The 17,345-nt window shown below is 34.1% G+C and overlaps 1 protein-coding gene across 1 annotated transcript in view; it reads left to right on the top strand.

Annotated features, from left to right (window-relative positions):
• LOC145291550 (uncharacterized) overlaps window positions 1–16,830 on the top strand; it is a 34,737-nt gene extending 17,907 nt beyond the window's left edge. The window contains exon 2 of the mRNA XM_080137564.1: window positions 15,404–16,830. Within this exon, the coding sequence (XP_079993690.1) occupies window positions 15,894–16,625 (732 nt within the window). The 5' untranslated portion in view covers window positions 15,404–15,893 and the 3' untranslated portion in view covers window positions 16,626–16,830. The remainder of the gene's footprint in view (window positions 1–15,403) is intronic.
• The last annotated feature ends 515 nt before the right edge of the window (window positions 16,831–17,345 follow it).

Below are 17,345 nucleotides of genomic sequence, written 5' to 3'. Positions count from 1 at the left end.
CGTAGCAAATATCACCACATAAACCTATTAAAAATAGACGTAACAAATATCACCACATAAACCTATTAAAAATAGACGTAGCAAATATCACTACATAAACCTATTAAAAAATAGACGTAGAAAATATCACCACATAAACCTAGTAAAAAATAGACGTAACAAATATCACCACATAAACGTATTTAAAAATAGACGTAGCAAATATCACCACATAAACCTATTTAAAAATAGACGTAGCAAATATCACTACATAAACCTATTAAAAAATAGACGTAGCAAATATCACCACATAAACCTATTAAAAATAGACGTAGCAAATATCACCACATAAACCTATTAAAAATAGACGTAACAAATATCACCACATAAACCTATTAAAAATAGACGTAGCAAATATCACCACATAAACCTATTAAAAATAGACGTAGCAAATATCACCACATAAACCTATTAAAAATAGACGTAACAAATATCACCACATAAACCTATTAAAAATAGACGTAGCAAATATCACTACATAAACCTATTAAAAAATAGACGTAGAAAATATCACCACATAAACCTATTAAAAATAGACGTAACAAATATCACCACATAAACGTATTTAAAAATAGACGTAGCAAATATCACTACATAAACCTATTAAAAATAGACGTAACAAATATCACCACATAAACCTATTAAAAATAGACGTAGAAAATATCACCACATAAACCTATTAAAAAATAGACGTAGCAAATATCATCACATAAACCTATTTAAAATAGACGTAACAAATATCACTACATAAACCTATTAAAAATAGACGTAGCAAATATCACCACATAAACCTATTAAAAAAGGTATATAACATTTTTATCAATGTTTTATTCCGATCTTTTGCCTTTCTCTGCGTTTCGTTATTTTGCAAATAATCTTATATCTATATAAGTGAACGTGTCTGTGTGTATGTGTCTCTTTCTACGTGTCTGTGTACATTTCCGTACACAATAACGCTGTCAATTTTAAGTCTACAGACTCGAAATTTGATATAGAGGATACTGAGATTTTGGAAAATCTATGTGATTGGTTTTCGGATAGAAATTTGTCTGTTAAGGGGTCAAAGTTCAACGATTTGACTTTTGCGAACTCTACCAATCTCCTCCGGCAATTTTGGGTCTAAACACTTGAAATTTAAGATATAGGTTCCTTGGACATGGATGTCACTTCATAACTTGATTTGAGCCCAAAACAATAAATGTAAAGGGGTCAAAAAGGTGTCAAAGTTTAAAAAAATTGATCTCTGCGGTCTCTACCAAATTACACAGACAATTTCTGGTCTAAATATTTTAAATTTTGCATAAAGGGTATTCAGAGATAGGGCAAGCTTTTTCATCGGTTTGGGTCGAAAATATTTAGTTATCAATATATAAATGTATGTATATATGTATACTTGCATGTCTGCCTAAAACTTTCGACAGAGGCAACGGATTTTACCAAGATCAGTATCGTTTTGAAGGTCGACCTTTCATACGACAAATATCGAAAAATTGGCTAAAAACCTTTATATCTTCACCTTTAACTAGGCACTTTTATTTAGGGGGGGGTTACTTTTTTCGCCGATATTTTGAAAGTTATCCTCTCCTTTAGATTCTGTAGCCTTAACTTAAAAAATATCGCTTCCGGTTTGGCGGTGGTCGTAACAGTATAGTCGTCAGGTTTTTACTCCGTTCTCTTCCTCTTTTGCGATACGGGTTCGACCCTGCCTTCCTACAACCACTTTTTTTTTGTTCAACAGACACATCCAAACACCCGGGCAATGCCTGCTGAAATGCTAGTATATATATATATATATATATATATATATATATATATATATATATATATATATATATATATATATACTAGCATTTCGGCCCGGCGTTGCCCGGTGTTTGGAGGTGTGTGCTGAGCAAAAAGAAAAAAAAAAGGTCATTTTTTAAACTTTGACCCTTATTATGACCACTTAACACTTATTATTTTCGGCTCAAATCAAGTTATGAAGTTACATCCATGTCCAAGGAACCTATATCTAAAATTTCAAGTATTTATACCCAAAATTGTCGGAGGAGTTCGGTAGAGTTCTTGTCTTAGATGTGTGTTTTGGGTCATTGTCATGCTGGAGCACTGCTCTGCGACTCAGTTTCTGGAGGGAGTGGATCATGCTCTACTGCAGTATTTAACAGTACATGTTGGAGATTGTGTTTCGCTCAATGAAATGTAACTCTCGAATACTTGCAGCACTCATGCAACCCCAGACCATAACGTATGCACATAAAGTTAGGAACAGTACATAGAGCCCGAGCAAAGCCGGACTGAACTGCTAGCAGATAATAAAAGTCATAAGCGACACATAGCTGTTAAGTATAGGAGAGTAAAAATAGGGGAATAAAATGGATTTAAAAAATTAAAATATAAAAATAAAAATGAAAAAGAATTAAGTACAAAGAATATAAAGATATATATAAGCCAAGTGACAAAAAGGAAAATGTATATATATATATATAAAAATGAAAATATGACAACTGGGAAAGTACACAGATGGAGGAAGTTCTATATATGGCAGGAAGTGGAAATGTTTTGCATAGTTGTTTGAGGTCTTATTCGAGTGCAGAGCAGTATCGAAATATTTTTCAAAAGAACAAATAAAAAGAAGTTCCTCTGTGAAAAATACAGCCTTCGTCCAGTTTAGATGGTGGGTCAAAGAAACGTGTTCTTTTGGTGATGGAAACTTTGAAATTTTTTAGAATATTAGAACTGGGCTGAAAAAATATAACGAGAGACATTACCTTCAGGATGTACTTTTTAGTTCTATGTTTATCATGGCCGGTGTGGAAATATGTTGGCCTTTGGTTGATAATGCGGATGTTAGTGAGTTCAGTTTGCGTATCCCAAAACATTTTATGCATTGTTATAATTACTTTAAAAGGCCGAAACCAAAAGTTTATGAGATAAAATGGAGTCAAGTAAGTGAAAATAGGCAGTAATACTCGTGTTATCAGACACAGGAGTATAAGACAAAGTAAGTGTGAAAATAGGAACAAAGAGGTGAAGGAGTATGAGTATGGGGAGGCGATAGATCTTAGTTTAGATCTGTTTTAGTTAGAGGTGAAGGTTTGTTATCGAGATTTTGGTATTTTTTTACGACCTGCCCCAGCATAGCATAAATACCCACAACCAACCCATGTTAAGAAATGCTTTCGGAATAAACCCCTTCCCAACCTCCCCATGTTAAGAACGGTTTTCGAGTTGAGGGGATGTTTATTTATGAAGCTGTTCTTAACATGGGGAGGTTGGTTATTTTTATACGCTGGGACACGTCGTAAAAATGTAGATTTATTTACGTCGTAAAAATTTAGATTTTATTTATTTCTTTTTATATCGCAGATGGCACTTATATTGGGGCTATATGTCTTGGATAATAGCCGTGAAAATTCTTTACGTTAACTAAAAAATATTTCACGTTATAATGGGCCAAATCTACTAGAAATTAATGTTGAATTTGTATGAAGAGATGGCCATTATAGGCTTCTATTTGTAAGGAAAGGATAACTTCTAGAGTTTGGGGAGACCAATATGATGTTTCTAGATATTAGGATTGAGCTATAGAGGGAAGGGTGTGGCTGTGGCTGTTGCTGATAAATATAAATTCAGGCTTTAAGTGGAGAAAAATAAGGGATTATGAGTAAAAGTTGTCTAGAGGGCATATTGGGGAGACTTTGATAAGTAATGCTAAATAAAGAGGATATATAAGAATATTACATTACTAATGCACATCAACATGAGATGGATAGGTTAATTGCTGGATAGTTTCTATCAGACAAGTGGGAGAGGGGGGAAGACTATACTGGTAATATTTCTATTCTGTTGTTAAAAACAAATTAGTGATGTGGAAAGTAAAAAAAAAGGCGGGTTGGGGGTTCCAATTGTCAGATACTAGGCGCTAGACTTATGAAAGAGGTTAGCCAACCGTTTAGAATAATCGAGAGAATTGTGATTAGAGAGTCAGGTGAGGTGTAAGTCAGAACGTCGATCCAAGGTATTACAACTATTCGGGCACTTTCGCGGTTGTCGTATTTTCATTTTCTTTCTTTTTTTTTCTTCTCTTTTTGTCATTTGACTCCTTAGATTATTTTTTTCTTTTTGTCACTTGACTCCTTAGATTATTTTTTTGTTACATGAGAAGGGCTGTCCCCATTTCATGTAAGTATAAAAAATAGAGAGATTTAGTTAAAATGAAAATGAAATAGAATAGACGAAATTCGAACCTCGTAATTTAGGTTTAGAAATAGATTACGAGAGAGAATTAACAAATGGAATGTAAAAACAAACCATTGTTTAGCTTAGAGATAAAATAGTTTTAAGAAAAGAATGTGCGTTGTCAATTCTCTTATGAAAATTCAATTGAAGAATGCAACTATAAGATAATTTAATAAACATGTTTTTAACATATTGGAAAAATAGGTTACTGGGAATATAGGTTAAAATTCCTTTTGTAAACAAAGGAAAAAGTTTTGGACACGCATTTCCAGAACACGTGAAAGAAGACACATATTTTAACATGTGTATGATGTGATGGAAAATGGGAAGTTCTCGATATAGTTAGAAACTTTAGAGTTAAGCAAGGAGAAACTGGGGGAGTCAGAGAGAGAGAGAGAGAGATAGAGAGAGAGAGAGAGAGAGAGAGAGAGAGAGAGAGAGAGAGAGAGAGAGAGAGAGAGAGAGAGTCTGAGGACGACAGACGACAGTCCAGACATGGACATTCGAACGTCTAGAAACGAGACGGTCACCTTTGAAACTTAGAATGTGAAACTTGAATTCTTGACTATGAAAACCACGGCCGGTCGAAAAAGAAATAAGCCCATCATGTGTTTTTATAAACGTCGTCTTTGTGTTGTAATTCTACCAAAAGGTAAAGTGAAAATTGTTATTATATGTCTTGTATATCATGTGTTTTAAAATGTCTTTACATACACGTCTCGACATCTCATATCTACAATGTGAACACTAAGACTGTCTGAACACTGTTTCCTCACTCAAAGAGCGTCTATTACACTTCTAAGTATGAACATTTTATATATATGAATCTCGTCATAACACGAACAATCTCTCAACAACATCTCTCTCTAAGACTCTCTAAACATCACTTTTAATAAGACTTAACAACGAACAATAATAATAACAATTAATAATAATAATAATAATAATAATAATAATAATAATAATAATAATAATAATAATGAGATATATAACATCTTTTTCTCTTTTTGTCACTTGACTCCTTAGATCTTTATATTCTTTGTACTTACATATTTTTTATTTTTATTTTCTTATTTTTATATCCATTTTATTCTATGTTTACTCTTCTATATTTGACAGCTATGTATCTATTAGAATTGTTATCGTCTATTATTACTCTAGAATTCTAACATTTGTATATATATTCATTCCATACGCCTTTGCATTTTTACTCCCCTTTTTTTCTACCATCTGATTATCCTCTATCTCGTTTAATTAAATACTTTCTTTATTGTATACCTCATATTTTATCCTTTCACAATCATTGTCTTACTATTATTCCTAATAATTTATATTTCTTTTAAGTACAGTTATAATTTCAGATACCTCTTCTAAAATATACCGATATAGCACAAACTCCCTATTTCATGTATACCCCTTCCATAGCTATAACCCATCTACACGTATGATTAAATAAACACTTTCTTTTAACTAATCTTATATTCTCCCCGAGAGTTTAATGTTATATACAGTACCTGCATCATATAATAAAAGCTATACTCCTCCTTTATCAGGGAGATCAATTTAGTTCCCCCAAACAACCTCAATATTTTATTTCAATCTTAATGTAACTATCGCAAGACGTCGCATCCTTATTTTGTTACCTAGCGTCGTCTCTCCTCTTCTGAAGAGAAGCGCTAGGCTTCGAAATACCATGGTATAAAGAGGTTTTACTTACCCAACATTCCCAATTGCTGTCTACCCTTATTGAATAAATGAATAAATCTCTCTATATATATTTAGTATATATTTTTCGCGCATATTTTATTGAAGATAATCTTCGTTCTTCTTTTTATGATCTTTCTTTCGAATTTTTCTTGCTTTTGTACAAGTATTTTTGTCGGTGGATCCAAAGTTCTTACAAAGTCCCCTAGTTTACCGAACGTTTTCGGTCTCGATTGACCATCGTCAGGGTTGTTCTTCCTGTGCATCTTCCAAACAATACAAAGAACTTTTAAAAAATAACACTAACATATTAAAAACTTGCAATAATTACCAACGACTAACAAAGCTAGAAGCATTAATAATAAAAAGTAACAATCCAACCATTAATAAAATAAACTTTGACAACAGCAGCTGAATTCTCCACCTATTCTAACACGATAAAGGTGAAGAGGAAGGAAAAAAATTCAAATTAGGCGAAACTACACATAGTAAATTATTAATAAAGACAGTAAAACGAAAGAGAACAAATCAATCAATAAGAAGGATATAGCTGGCTTCCATAGAATATAATGATCGAGTGGGGATTGTTAACTTGGTTATTATTAGTTTGGTCTATAATTTTAATTCTTGGTTTAATTTGTTTATCGAATAAGAAATTAGGGAACTGGTTATTAATTAAGACCCTTTTGAGATTTTTTAATTACAGTCATTAATAATAAGATCAGAATCAACATTTACTACAAGAAATTAACAACTACTAACCTTATAGTTAAAAACAACATTTTCCCGACCCCCCCCCAAAGCCCCCAAAACAAACAAAAAAACCCCCAAAAAACAAAAAACAACAAAAACAAAAAACAAGACAAAAAAAAAAACAAAAAAACATGGAAAATTACAAAAAAAAAAAAAAAACATGGAAAATTACAAAAAAAAAAAATCATTAAGCAAAAACATTCCGTGCTATTTAACAATATCTATCTGAACATATATATATATATATATATATATATATATATATATATATATATATATATATATATAGAACATATATATATATATATATATATATATATATATATAAATATATATATATATGTGTGTGTGTTTGCGCGCGCGTGAGTGTGTGTGTATTAGAGCGAGGTATTCGAATTGGCACACAGGCTTTAAAAATGATGACGTTTTGAGCGTCCTGTTGTTAGAAAAAAAATTAAAAAAAGAAAAATATACGTAAATCTTTATCGAAAGTGGAAAGAAAAAAAATGCCCCCTGAAAATAGTTATTGTCAGCCAGATTTTAAGATTCATACATTTTTTTGAATGACTCTCATTGAACTGTCTTTACGAGCATATTATTTCTATTTCTGTAACGTATGTGTATATGTTTACGTATTTCTATACACAGTATTTATACTCACACTAATTAACCGATCATTATGAATTTTGAAGCACAACTGTCAGGCGGATAGATAGGTAATGTGAGCTGTATTTTGTTTCATTTAGTGGAATGTAAAAAGAAAAAAAAACTATGTCCGTTCATGAGAGTTTTGATAGCTCCGATTTTTATGAAATTCCAGACACACAGTTTATTATTATTACATGTTGGTTTTAATCTTCGTAAGGGATTATAAGATCGTTCTGTTTGATGGACCTGATCACCTTTCCTAAGAAAAATCTGGTCTATAAGGGGTATTGGGTATTTAAAAATTGTTAAGTGTTCGTTTAAAGTTCGTAACAATCTGATCCGGCCCTTTTTCTTCCTTACTGCGAAGACTCAGCTGTTGAAACCTTTTGAATCCTTGCATGATTAAATAACACCCTCTGATATCATTCGCCGGATTTTATCAGTGACGTCTACTTCCATTATTTATGCTATATGCTGTTGTTTTACGAGATTCCAATCATGGGTATCCACACTGGCCTGATTAATGTACTCGTTTAAGGCCCCTCTGTACCTATGATATTCTGGTAGTCTTTCAGCAAGTCTGCCATCCGTTCCAGTTCATCTCTATTCGTGTGTTGCAGTAGCTGTGCAATCATGTGTTCATGTAGCCAGTATTTTCCTAGTGTCATAGTGGCGCGCGCCCGACTTTGCCCGGGCGTAAAATGCGCTTAAATATGATATTTTAATTTGTCCATATTTCGTACATATTATTACAGAGTTGTGATTTGAACAGTAAAAAGAAAGTATTTGGGCGCCATCAGCTAGAATCGAAACCAAGGCTTGTACAATGTACAAATCGTATAACGATATTTTCAATTTTGGTCCATTTTTGACCCCTTAAAAATTATTTTAACTGGCCAAAGACCCATAAAAGAACGATCCGTAAAAATACAATGATTTGAGGCCCCTAGCATTGCCCGCGACTTTTAGTTTCGGAGGGGATATAGTTTGAAAATATGAAGACGGGCAGATAGATAGACAGCCAGATATAACCGTTTATATATTAGATTTATGTTCTTTGTTCTTTTTTTTAATATATATATATATATATATATATATATAGAGAGAGAGAGAGAGAGAGAGAGTGAGTGAGAGAGAGAGAGAAATAAAAGGGAACACACCAAATTATGTGTTCATCAACGTTTCGTCTTTATTCCGATACTTCTGGATGAAATAAAGACGAAACGTTGATGAATACATAAATCAGTTTGCTCCTTTTTATTTCTCTAAGTTGTCGGAATACTATTTCCATTATTCTCATCACATATAAAATTGTTATACCGGCCTTTCTATGCATAAGGGAAATTACACCGGTTCTCACTATGTATATAGTGCCAGTAATGTCTACACCAGTGAGAAGGAGCGACAGTACTTCACTGCCTAGCTGAGCGCTAGTCAATTATACCTGTATTCCTATCTTTGTACCTGTGATGTTAATAGACAAACGAAGTATATATATATATATATATATATATATATATATATATATATATATATATATATATTCGTTTCTTATCGTTAAGCACTTTCAGTTGAATTAAAGTCGGTCAATTTAGCTCTTATGCATAGATCATCGTATAACGATTAGATCACTGTCTGACTGACGTAAATGAACATTTAAAATTAAGATGTTTAAATTCAACGTTATTTCACGCGGTTAATGGTAGCCGAATAGATTAGGTCTTCGCTAATCGAGCCAGAGATGTCTCGTGTTGCGGGGTTCAAATCGTTCGACTGGTATTAATCGTGACACGCTGCACTGAAGATTCCCGAAAGGATGAAACAATAGTGTCTGTAGGTATTTAATTATTATAGTAAAAAATAATTATATATCTTTTTGCTATTCTTAACACTTCTTTGCCTGAAAACACACCCATACATTATTCTATTCGAATTTTAGCAATTTTTATCATCCAATCTCTCCACTCTAGCCTCAACAACCCAAGTTATGCAACTGACATACTATCTTCTTATAACTCTAGTTTAGTACTTTGACTGTCATTTCTAACTCTCCACAACAAGTATGAAACAGTTTTAAGTTACTTTATTGAATATTTTGTGCTGGAGATTAGTTTTGAAAAAGTTTTTCGAGCAGAAGTAGTGACTTGCCAATTTTATTTTATAGCCGCTGGTTATAGCATGACGTGAACCGAATTATGTTTTTCTTTTCTCTTACTTTATTATAATTTTTCATTACTTATATTTACTCTCGATATTATTAAGGAGAAGTACATACTGAACAGGGCTGGGGCGAGCACGCAGCTCTGTTTGATTTTGCGATTATTTGGAAACCGGTTCCCCATACTGAACTCGCCTATGGGTTTTCTTTCGCAAATATTGTGGCCTGGTAAACTATGCTTTTGGTTAGAAAAACCAAAAGCGTAGTTTAATATATATATATATATATATATATATGTGTGTGTGTGTGTGTGTGTGTGCATATATGTATGTACACACATATATATATATATTTATATATAAACTAACATTAAAAAACACTAACCTAGCGACAACTGGTATGGAGGTTGCCCCCACAAGGTCTCATATATGGGGCTGCCCCCACATATGGTCTTTGCTTGCAGTATCTGTTCCGGAAGATACTACACTTTGATCCCGGCCCGAAGGCCAAGAACAACAGAAAAAAGGCAAGCCTCTTTTCTGTTTATTTAATGTATTTATTTGCTTCCCAACCAAAGCAAATTAGGCACAAGGCCGTTTTTAATGTGGGGTAAAAATAAGCTCCCCTAAAAGTAGGCAAAAAGGGGGGCACTCTGGTTACCAAAAATAATAATTGTCCCAGTATAGAGGGTTTCCCCTCCATTGACTTGTACAAATTATCTTAAGTGCAGCATCTACAGAACAGATACTACACTTTGATCCCGACCAGAAGGTCAAGAACAACATGGTATTTATTTGCTCCCTCACCGAGCAAATTAGGCACATGGCCGATTTTTAATGTGAGGAGTGAAGGGGAAATGGGGACCAACTCCCCGGGGACTAGGGGAGCTGGATATTGACAATTGGTATGAAGGGTTGCCCCTACATTGACCAAGGTCTTATATATGGGGTTGCCCCCACATATGGTCTTTGCTTTGTCCCCTTTCCAGGGTTTTATAAGAGTTATTCCCCTTTTCCATTTTTCTCGGGTTTTATTGAGTTATTGCCCCTTTTCCATTTTTTTCATCAATTCGATAATAGTTCAAATTTTTTTCCACAGAGTTACAGTCACAAGAGTTTTTTTTCACTTCACTGCCATCAACAGCACAGTCTCGTAATAAAGGGTATGCAGCCCTAATCAGGGTTCTCACAGGACCCGCTTTTTATTAAGCTAGGGGAATCTTTCTCGCCTTAAGCCGTCGTAGTTGAACCTTCACCTTTTATTTCACAGTTCAAATCTCCCTTATAAGCATCTTGTAAGAATTTCTTTCACTGAGGCCTTCTTCTCACCTCAATAGACGGTCATTCAAGGTATCGTTGGGATTTTCTTTCGACGGTTCTCAGCTCAGCGTCCCGCAAGAATTTTGGGTAAAACAGAGAGAAAAGAAAAGAAAAGATCTTCAAGTCGTCTTCAGTTGCTTTGGATTTCAGCATCAGGGAGGTCTTCGGGTTGCACTTCATTTTCGTTAACACCAGCAGCCGCATTTTCCAGAATCACAGGCGGGCTCGAACCAGCCTCTCTCCCGCCATCTGTGCAATCAGCCTCGAGATGCTCACCACCTTGCTCTCTTCTCACATTCGCTCTTTTCACGCACCATACAACAGCACAATTATCATTACTAGCGTGCTCACTTCCGCTCCAATACCAATGCCTTATGAAGCCTATCCCAAGCTTCTGTAATCTCCAGACCGTTTAATCTGGCCTGCAATTCACTCAAATCTATTCGTCTAAATCCTCCCATAGCTTTTGGTAGCCTAAGTCGGGTATGTGGCGGTGAACGATGGATGAGGGAGTCCCAGAGGTCAGTGAGGTTAGTCAATTGATCATTCGTCCACTCTACCTCAGGTGCTTTTAATAAATACCGTTCCTCAACCTGATAATATGCAGGTAACCCTATGCCCTTTCCCCGGGCTCCACAACCCCTGTCCAGTTCTACCATAGTTAAAGGTGGTTCCACCTTGATTATCCCAGCAGCGGTTTTACCGCATACCTTAGACAATTCCATCTTCTGTTGCGTGGATACCAACCAGGTGCCTTCAGCTACTCCTATAGTCAGTGGCAAAATACCTTCACTTGCAACTTCAACCTTGCAGTGCTATTTATCACTCTCTCATGCCCCTGAAATAATCCCAACACACACAACTCATGAGTTTTACTAATAGTTTTATGGGTCCAGATAGTAAGCGCTCTTCATAGAACCCCACAAAAATATTCGCCATGGTCGGTCCAAGTACTGAGCCCATGGCCACACCATCTTTTTGCCGATACATAATATTGTTGAAATTAAATTCTACAGATGTCGTGGCAAATTTCATAAGTTCAATAAAGATGTTTTCAGGAATAGGAAGAGGTGATATCCGGCTCCGATATAAAATATCTGCACAGATATCTATAGTTTCCAAAACAGGGACACAAGTAAAAAAATTGCTAATGTTATAAGAGCACATAAATCTATTAACAATCTTAGACTTTTTAATAAAGTCAGCAAAATAAAATGAATCTTTAAGACAATATTTACTATAATGTTGTAAAACAGGTTATATAATGTCAAAGATCCATTTTGAGACCTTATGGTGCGATGACCCTACCATGGAGAGAATGGGCCATAATGGGATATTCGCTTTATGGGTTTTAGGGAGACCATATAACCTTGGGCGGATAGATCCAGACGGTCCTATCTCACTAGCTACGTTCGTTGGAAGTACACCGTTTTTGACCCACTTGACCAGTTTCTTTTGAAATTTGGTTTCCAAGCAGGCGGTTGAATCATGAGTTGCGACAGGGCCCAATTTTTCAAATTTGTCTTTGTCATCTAGTATTACTGACAGTTTGTCAACGTACTCATGATGGTTTAGTATAACCATCCCTGATCCTTTATCTGGTCTAGTAATGACTAATCATGTGTCTTGTCGTAGGGTTTTAATAACAGCAAAATGCTCTTTGCGCCATTTAAACTCAGAATGCGACACTGGTGTACTGGCGTAACTGTGAGCAAGGTCATTGAATTTTGCCTTGAGATCCCTAGTTTTGGTTTCAGAGACTGGTGCAAGTCTCTCCGCTTGGGCATTGAGGATTTCAAATTTAGAAAATACATTTTCCCGTTTAACACCCGTTTAAATTGAATAAAACGCAATTTTAATCGCTTTTTCATTCTTTGTTTTAAAAATTCCCTCGATACAGTTTGAGAAGCGAGGGTCGAAACCGGTCAGCTGACTTCCCATTTCTCTTTCTTTCCTCTCCTGTTCTCCTTTTTTCTCCATTTTTCGAGAAAAGATTAAAGGAATATATATATATATATATATATATATATATTTATATATATACAAATTTACTTTTAATCATGAATGATAAAAGTCTTCCCTTCCTAATTGCAATATTTAAATTGTGTATCCCTAAAAACATTATGATATATATATATATATATATATATATATATATATATATATATATATATATATATTTAAAAGAGTGTAGCCATCAACAATTGTGTTTTTTTTAAAGGTTTTCATCCTATTTTTATTTTAAAATATTTTTATAACGCGTTTCGAGCTTAGGGTGTGCTCTCTTCAGATGTTTTCGTAAAAAGTTTTTCTTTAAAATGGGAGTCTGTAGAGTTATTTTTACCTCCGCTAATACTAAATGTGTCTTTCAGAGTGATGTGTGGTCTCAGACATTCTGACTCCAACTGTAAGTGTTCAAAGTGTCCGGTCAAAGTTAGATTCAAAGAAGGGTTTTTGGTCCATTCGATGAAGGTTTTCATGGGTTTTTTAGGGTTCTTTTTAAAGACTTTCTTTCCCCATGTATAGCACACCCTCACACACGAAACAAAAAAAGCACAATAAAGCACACGCACACTTTCACGGGTGCGCGCGTCCATACCCAGTACAGTACCATTTCTCTAAACTAAACAAACAATTAGAAATTGTACGTATGTATGTATGTGTGTGTACGCGCGTGGGTGCATGTATGTGTGTGTGTGTGTGTGTGTGTGAGTGTGTACATATGATTATGTGTGTGAGTGTGTACATATGATTGTGTGTGTGTGTGTAGATATATATATCATCTGTTATCTATGCTACATCTTGTTTGTGTGTATACGTGCACTTATGTTTGGGTGACCGAATCCATGTATGCATATGTGCTTGGATTAGAAAAGAAATGAAACTTCAACCAATATATACATAAGGTGGGATATATGAATATGTATGTGTATGTGTGATTGCGAGTGCATGTGCCCATATATATATATAGGTGGATGAATGTATACGCATCCGTATGTGTGTGTGTGTATATATATTACATATGTATGCACATGTATGAGTGGGTAAATGTGTTCGTGTGGATATGGATATACACGTATGTGTGAGCCCCTGCATATGTCTGTGTGTGTGCATGTGTGTGTGTATGTGTATGTGCCTACATAGTATGTGGATGTTTGTGAGTGTATATGCGCATGCATGTATGTGTGTATATATATGTGTGTATGTGCGTGTATATGTGTGTATATATATCTTCTCCTGCCTATTCTCCATCTTACTTGTGTGTGTGTGGGTGAGTGTATTTTATGTCTGAATGATTAAGCGCATATTTACATGCGTGTTTCGGTTGGAGAAAAAAAAGTATATATATATATATATATATATATATATATATATATATATAAAATAAAAAAATAAAAAAATAAAAAATAAAAATAATTGACGTGTTAGTGATGGATGTGTGTGAGTACGTGTGTGAGTGTGTAGGTGGGTATGTATATATGTATGCTCCTACATATATTTCTATGTATGTGCGTATGTGTATGTGTATGTGCCTGCGTGCGTGTGCTTATGCATGTGTACATGTACATGAATGTATATGTATGCATGTGTGATTGTGTGTGAGTGTGTGCTATACATGGGGAAAGAAAGTCTTTATAAAGAACCCTAAAAAACCCATTAAAACCTTCATCGAATGGACCAAAACCCTTCTTTGAATCTAACTTTGACCGGACACTTTGAACACTTACAGTTGGAGTCAGAATGTCTGAGACCACACATCACTCTGAAAGACACATTTAGTATCAGCGGAGGTAAAAATAACTCTACAGACTCCCATTTTAAAGAAAAACTTTTTACGAAAACATCTGAAGAGAGCACACCCTAAGCTCGACAAAAAAACCCACAATTGTTGATGGCTACACTCTTTTAAATATACATTTTTTCTCTCGTTGGAACTACACAACCATCACTTTTAATATATATATATACATATATATATATATATATATATATATATATATATGTGTGTGTGTGTGTGTGTGTGTGTGTGTGTGTGTGTATTAAAATATTTATTTGTTTGAAAATAGTTTAAAACATTCTAATTCCTATAATTAGCCCTCATCTATATATACTAAATTTATAGATGTAACGAATGAAATCGAATAAAATTTAAAGTTTCAATATCAGATGAATTCCTATCAAAGTCCAGCGTCTAAAATTCGGCTGATTTCAAGTTATAAGTTGAATATATTCATGCTCAGCCTTCTTCAGTATGTACTTATGTATTTGATAAGAAAGACAGCCCGAAAGAAGAAAAAAATAATTAAAATGATTTCTTTTTAAATGTGTCAAAAGTCACTGTCTCTTCGCTTGTATGTCTGGCTGTCCGTCTGTCGGTCTATTACGCATAAGTTTGAAATATTAATTCCATTGCTAAACGAGTAAAATGGACGGATCTTTTAAATATCTGCTATTAATGATTATTTTAATCCTAATTTTTATGATTCTGTTTTTAATGTATATTTGCAACATTCTGAATAATTCTCTTCTTTCTCTATTGCAGATTCTCATCGTCTGCATCATGTTATTCATTCCTTATTTGATGCTTATTTATCTCGGACAAATACCATCATTGCATCCTAAAATGATCATTTCAAAATACATATCCAACTATCATAAGATAAATATAAAATGGTTTTGGAAAGGCCAAGAAGTAAATACCAATTCTTCGACCAATCAAAATCAAAGTTTATTTGATAAATCCTCAAGCAATAAAAGCAGAGAAGCTATTGTGAAAAAAAACCATAATAGCTAAACCAAAAGTTCGAAAAAAATACCTAATTTATCATTGCATCCGCGGTGGATGTGGAGGGTTTGGGGATAGACAAAAAGGGATTGTTTCTGTGTTTTTATTGGCAAATATAACGAAACGAAAGTTTGGTTTAATTTTCAGCAAGCCATGCGATATTCGACAATACTTATATCCTAACGAAATACAATGGGACATTCCTAGTAACGAATACGCCAACCTGACCAAAAAAACTTTAATATATATGAAACGAAAAGATTTGAAGACAGTAGAAAGGTCAAATTTAACAAACTTATTTAACGCCGATGTTATATTTTTAAAAACAAATTATGTTGTATTTGATTACATAAAAAGAAATAAAAACCATAAATCACAGCTGAAATGGTTACAAAACGTAACTTATTCACAATATTTTGCCGAAAGTTATTGGAAAATATTCAAACCTAGTGATAACATTACACGCAAATTTGAAGAAATTGTAAAAACTTCTCATCTTACGAATAGCACCAAATTGATATGTGCTCACATACGAATAGGCCGTAATCCAACGATGCCCCACGATCCTCCAAGAAATAGCCCGAAAAGTGTGAAAGTTGTTTGGGATTTTCTTCATCGATACAATGACACAAGTCTTCACAAGATTTTTGTCGCCACGGATTCGGAAAATGTTCGAAAAGAAGCTCTACAGCTTTTTGCCAATCAGACTGTGACGGAGCCGGCGGGGAAAATTCTCCACATCGATGCACATAGCAACGCGTCTCCTACCGTATGCCAGGGAATGGAAAAGGTATTACTCGACCAGTACGTTTTGATGCACTGTGATGTGTTGGTGCACAGCCGTAGCGGCTTTGGTGAGAACGCAGCTCGCCTAATGAAGAACAAAGGAGAAATATACATCTTCAAGGGAGGCACTATATCACCATCGGACATTCTTTATCGCAAATTTGTTCACAGTTTCTCAAAATGGGCAGACTAATAGGAAAAGTATATACAATCGTCTGTGTCATGCGGGTGAATATATTTTGTGATATACAATTAAGTGAACTATGGCAGACGACAACTTACAGATGAAACAAATATTGAGTAAAAGTGCACACCATGGATGACATTTTGTTTTCCAATGTTTTTTTTTTTTCAAAGATGTAAAACTTCGTTATTACAATTATCTGTTTGATGAATACTACTGATATTATTTTGTTATTTAATGTAAAAAAGTGTTTGCTGCTCATTTTCGTCGTTTTAATTTGTTATATTCATTTTATTTTATTACATTTTATTATTAGTAGTAAAAAATATGGATGGCCAGTGAATCATAAATAACTTTTTAATGACATATTTGTACCGTACGCGGGTGTCCCGAATCAAAATGTGTTTTAGAATTGAATTAAGTTTAACATTAAGATTATCATTTCATAAATATGTAATTTTTGTCGATTAAAATATTGATAGGAAGTAGAGACATAGAATATCAATGAGAATTCATACAATTGCAAGCAAATATGGTCGCCATTGAGAATATAGATAGTCAGTAGTTAGAACGAGGCGATATTTTGGATTATCAACTTATACACCCGCAGAAATAATACTTTAATACTATAATATTTTTGTATAAAAGCAAGCCATCATTTTTACCATTAAATTTAATAATTCATGTATATTTTGGAAAACAGAAATGGTCGTTTTGTGCAAAATAGAA

The sequence above is a fragment of the Euprymna scolopes genome, chromosome 12 (genome assembly GCF_053919585.1).
Source record: "Euprymna scolopes isolate OS-2025 chromosome 12, ASM5391958v1, whole genome shotgun sequence".
Classification (NCBI taxonomy): Eukaryota; Metazoa; Mollusca; class Cephalopoda; order Sepiida; family Sepiolidae; genus Euprymna; species Euprymna scolopes.
This window is presented reverse-complemented; position numbering and strand designations above follow the sequence as displayed.